This window comes from Drosophila nasuta, chromosome 3 (genome assembly GCF_023558535.2).
Source record: "Drosophila nasuta strain 15112-1781.00 chromosome 3, ASM2355853v1, whole genome shotgun sequence".
Lineage (NCBI taxonomy): Eukaryota > Metazoa > Arthropoda > Insecta > Diptera > Drosophilidae > Drosophila > Drosophila nasuta.
In genome coordinates, this window is record NC_083457.1 from 25,032,796 (window position 1) to 25,038,401 (window position 5,606).

At 48.4% G+C, this 5,606-nt stretch overlaps 1 protein-coding gene across 1 annotated transcript; it reads left to right on the top strand.

The window, feature by feature from the left end:
* The first annotated feature begins 176 nt into the window (after window positions 1–176).
* LOC132788797 (anillin) lies at window positions 177–5,513 on the top strand. Its single transcript, XM_060796383.1, is given in 13 exon segments — window positions 177–433; window positions 523–846; window positions 1,005–1,971; window positions 2,038–2,409; window positions 2,470–2,623; window positions 2,897–3,038; window positions 3,110–3,289; window positions 3,355–3,585; window positions 3,644–3,998; window positions 4,061–4,359; window positions 4,433–4,510; window positions 4,512–4,997; window positions 4,999–5,513. Coding segments are annotated over 13 exon segments (3,762 nt in total). The 5' UTR covers window positions 177–415; the 3' UTR covers window positions 5,155–5,513.
* The last annotated feature ends 93 nt before the right edge of the window (window positions 5,514–5,606 follow it).

Below are 5,606 nucleotides of genomic sequence, written 5' to 3' on the forward strand. Positions count from 1 at the left end.
AATCTTAATTAAATGTATCTAATTTGCAAAAATAACAAAGAATTTTGTATATTGCTTTTAATAACAGAAATGTTAAATGTGCATTTATATCGTCTAACAGCAGTTAATCGATAGTTGCTGTTTGGGGTGCAATGGTAACTCTATCGCAATATCGAATGCATACCGACGCTTCATCATTTAAAATTTCAACGTCGCGAATGAGCGAAAAAGAAGAGACGCGCACAATTTCGAATGACAAAGGATTCGTGAAAAGTGCTAAATAATCGTTGGTAAAGTGAATTTAAATAGAAAATATACGACTCAATAGTGTATTAGTGAAAGTGCAAGTGTGTTTAATATTATTTGTAAGAAGTGCGCGCTCAATTAGCATTTTCACAAGTATTTGCAAGAACAGTCGAGAGCCACAACAACAACAATGGATCCCTTCACTCAGGTAAAGTACAGCGCGCAATAATTGTGTGAAACAATGAAATGCATTGTTCAAATGCAATGAAAAACATATTGCATTTTCATTATTTGCAGCGCATGCTCGAGAAGGCCGAACAGCGCAGTCGCGCCCTGGGCATCAGCAATGCCAGCAAATTTCCGCTGTCGGAATGCAGCTTGACGACGCCGACGCCAGCTTCGACGGTAGCAGCAAAGCCAGCGTCATCAGCGACGGCGACAGCGCCAATGTCTGTTAACAGCGGTAGCAGCAATAACAGCGGCAACAACAAAATTGTTATCCTAGAGAAGGCAACACTGGAGGCATCGCCATCGAAGCCCCTTCGTCATTATGCTGCTGTCAACAAGGAGAATATGGAAATGGGAATTGAGATAAACATAACCACGGCGCAGCCAATTGGGGTAAGTTTTTGTTGCAAGCAGCACCCGCTCTTCTCCCTTCCTCTTTTCCGTTTTTGCATTTTCGGTGGTGTTTTTTCCACGTCTTTGTTTTCGCTTTATTTCGTTGTCTCACATGTCTGTCTACATTTTACGCGCGCTGCGTCGCTTCTTCTTTTTAGGTACAAGTTGAGATACAAGAGCAGGACATGACCGATGAGGATGACGACCAGGACGACGATGTGGAAGCACAGGAGAAGCAAGCCCTCACCTCCAACAGTGAGACTCAGTCGGTTCCTGTGAATCAACCGCTAGCACGTCTTCGAGACACTTCACGCAATCGGCTGCAACGCATGGGTGCTTTGTACTCCAACACGGACGATTTGAGCTCGCCCATACATCGCACTGAGGCGCAGTTCCATGCTGGCGACGATGATGAGGAGCTAACAGCGCGCAGTCCACGTAAAGGCAAACAACGTTTTGGCAAACTGGCGGCGCTGGCAAACACCATCAATCAATGGGAGGATGATACGGCGCATCATGATGTGCAGCGTCCGCTGCTGGATGCAGTGCCACCGCCCAAACCCGACTTGCCTAGTCGACCGGTGGCAGAGCCGAAGAAGACGACAGCGGATGCAGTTGATGCCAGTAACGCCGCCAAGACGAAGCAATTGAAATGGGATCCAAAGGTATTGAGCTCATTGGAGGCCCAAGGTTTTCAGCGTCGAGAGTCGTCAACGATTAAACACACCTATGATTATGCCAAGCAGGAAGAAGTAACTTCAGCACCAGCAGCAACCACAGCGCCTAAGCCGCCAGTTCCAGAGAAATCTACGACAGTCAGCCAAGTGGCCAAGGTATTTGGCAATGCAGCTAAAGTGGCGCCTCCCATCAACAAGCCAGCTCCAGCGCCCGTTGCCAACGTCAAGTCCGGCTTGGTTTCAGGTCGTGCTGCTATATTTGAGAACAAGGCCGGTGGCAGCCAGTCGCAGGCAGCGCAACGCAATCAGAAGGATCCCTGCGAGCTGTCGCTGAAGGAGCGCATGAAACTGTTTGAGACCAGCAATGCCAAGGCCATGTTGCCCAAGGCGCCCATTGGCCAAGCGCCCAGTATAAGTCAGATACGTGCCGCAGTCGAGGAGCCCAAGGGTAAGCAGCAGCGGAAGCCATAAACTTAGTTTAGTTGTCGAACTTTCCCTCTTTTTCATCTTGTAGTACACGTTGCCGCAGTGCATCCAGTTACCGCTGCAGCGCAAATTAATGTCAGTCAGCCTGCAGCGAAGCCACAGCCCAAGCCAGAGAGCAAGCTGCGCGACAAAGTGGCCGCCTTGGTGGCCTCGGCGCAATCCAGCGCTGAGAATCGCATCAAGGACATTGACAGGCAGCGACAGGAGGATATGCAAATCATAGCGAATCGCTTCAATAAGCAGAAAGAGATCTTCAATGTGGAGCCAATAGTTGTTGCACCAACTGCACCACCTGCTCCATCTCCATATGCAGCTGCCGCAGCTAGTCGTGTGGTGCGTCCTATGCCACCGCCGCCACCACCGCCCATGGCCAATGCCGCCAGCAGCAAGCGGCGATCACGTAAGATCAGTCAGTAAAGCTTCTACTATTAGCTACTAAAATGTGTTGCAATCTTTGCAGCTGGCGATGTCATTGACGAGGAGTCGAAGCGTGCACGCAAATCAAATACAGATCGCCTGTATCCCGCCTTATCCGATCTGGACTCCAGCGACGACAATTGCTGTGCGACGGCAACAGCGTCTGTTAACGATGACACCGAGGAGGAGCTCGAAAGGTGCGCCGATAAATTCTACTCCTGCCTGCTATTTCTGCTCTGCATAGAATAGATTCTCATCTCTTCACACACATATCCATAGCACTGCTTCTCCATTTAGCCAAGAGACTGACTTTAGAACCGTAAATCGTTAACCATAATCTAATCACAGTATAAGACTCGTAGCTTTAGCATTCTAGAGGCCCAAGCAAAAAAAAATATATAAACCATAAAATATATGCCGCTGTTTAAGCTAATCTCTAATCTATGTTGCTCTTTCATTTTGTCTTGTAGTTGCATGGATGATGAGTCGGTTGAGGACGCGGATCAGTCGCAGACTGAGGACAGCAGCGCAGGCATGTGCAATGGCAGCCTTGGCCGTGCCATATTGCACACTGTGCAACGCAATGAGGCAGCGCAGCAGCAGGGGAAAAAGGTAAGTGTCGCAGGTAGAAAACTCGAATCGCAGCGGGTGGTGATAATTCTCTCTTCACACTCTCTCTTCAGGTACGCTATGCTGAGCAGGATCATTACTACAGTCATGATAGCTCAATGAATTCGTCGCAAGTCTCGGGTGGCATTGATGACTATTTGGACGAGGCGCTTGGCAATGAATATGGCAGCACACAGGACGAAGACGATGACAGCGACGATGATCAACACAATGCCAGCCACTTGTCCCTAGGCGTAAGTAATGTGATGTTGCAACTTATATTAGCTTCCCGCTAATTTCCCTTTCTCTTCGTAAGCAGAGCAAAGGTACCACAGCCTCCAATAGCTTCTCGTTTCGTCGCATATCGGGTGCTGGCTTGAGCAATGCATGCCAGGCTATTGAGGAGCAGCACGAGGCGATGGATGTGCAGACACCGCTGTTGAATGGCGCACAGCCCGTTAAGTCGGAGTTGAGCGTGAATCAGGACAACGATAATTTGGTCACACTAGTGCACACCGTCAGTTTCTACCGCAAACAGCAGTCCGCTAATGTAAGTAATCACAAATATATATTATCCAATAGCAAACTTATTTTATTTACTTCAACAGAGCTCCAACTCGACGCCCATGCGCAAAATCTGCAGGGAGCAGCAGGTGGTGCGCTCAGCGCTCGCTGCCGATTGTCATGCCAAGCACAAGCTGGAGTATGATTCACCACAGCATGGCGAGGCAGCTGCCATCGCCAATGATTATGGCAGCGAGGAGGATGAAGAGCTGCAGAGCGCTCGGGAATTGAATGAGGCAGCACAGGCGCAGGAGAAGATCAAGAAGCTGCTTAGCGAAGTGTGCAAGCAGCAGCAGGTCATTGGCCAAGCGAGTCAGGCTCTCAATCTGTGCGCTGCCACCGTGGAGTTCTCTGGCTCCACAGAGTCCGTGGAAGGCGAACGCTATTTGCTGCTAGCAAGTGAGTTTCCCTTTAACCAATTAATTTGAATCAATGCTAAGCAAGTTATTTAATGTTTACAGCCCATCGTCGCCAGGCCTGTTTGGATGAGGTGCAGCGTTTGCGTGTGGAGAACAGCATACGTCCCGTGGGTGCGCCCAAGGAGAAGGGTTTGCTGACCGTCAAGGATATCACAATACCACTCAGACAGGAATACGTGCGTAAAATGGCCACGGGCAACAACAATGGACATCATTTGGTCTGCTTGCTGAAGTACAATGAGCACGTGCTGGCCACCAAAACGGTGCCAACTATGCCTGGTCTGCTCTCTGTCAAATTTCCCGATGTGCTGCAATTGAACAATGTCTACGCTGATTTCCGGGTATGTCCTCAGTCATCACTTAAATAGAAGCAACTAATTTCAATATATAATTTCTTCTCGAATTGCTGCACAGATTACGCTGGAGATTTACGGAATGGTGGCGCAGCGGGATCAGCTGCCACATGAGCTCAAGTATCACATTAATGTGAACAAAAAAGGGCGGCAATAAAACACCGAAAAAGAAGGGCGGCGAGAATCGTTTGGTCATGCCACCGGTGCAGAGTCCAGCGGGTCCGCATGTGGTGCGCACACCGCAGCTGGTGCAATATGGTTTCGCCATCTTCTCGCTGCGTGAGATCCAGCGCACCAGTTGGACACTGACGCAAGTGCTGGGCGTAAGTCCACTCGATGGCGCCGTCCACATGAAAGTCAACTGCGAGTTGTCGGTGAGTGTGGAGTACAAGGGATTCCTGACCATGTTCGAGGACATATCCGGCTTTGGCGCCTGGCATCGACGCTGGTGCTATCTGAATGGCTCGGCGCTCAACTACTGGAAGTATCCAGACGATGAGAAGAAGAAGGCACCCATGGGCAGCATCGATTTAAATGCATGCACCTCGCAAAAGGTGAGCCTTGCGCCACGTGACATTTGTGCGCGTCTCAACACAATGCTGCTGGAGTGCGAGCGTCCGGCATTGGGAGTCGGACAAGGAATCGTTGATTATAGTGCCCAACGGACGCACAACGACCATACGTCATCTGCTGTCCGCTGACACAAAGGAGGAGCGCGAGGAGTGGTCTGCCTATCTGAACAAGGCTCTCACGTTGTTGCGCGCCTGGGGAACAACCCATTGAGCAAGTGGAGAAGGAGACAACAGACGGAGAGAAGCAGCACCTTTTGTGGGCGGGGGGCATCGCAACGTTTTTATGTTTTCAGTTTTATTTTTAGTTTATTTTTATAACCATGTTTTTTTTGTTTCATCAATTCGCCTCTTTTTATGCGTGCGTCTTGTGTTGTCAATTTAAATTATCTGTAAAACTATATAAAACAAATATCATAATCGTATACAATAAGATGAAGTCGCCATCGACTTGAATGTGCAGCAAGATGAAAGTATTCGCAAATTATATGTAAAAAGATATCGAAACGTAAGCTGAGACTTTCTTTTGGCTGGAAATGGAAGCTAAAATAAGTAAATCTCTAAATCGCAGAGCTCTTTTGAATATGTTGATTGATTTGAACCGAAACCCAAACGAATTGTTCTATACATTCGGATTAAGTTTTATTAAATACTTTTTACTATACA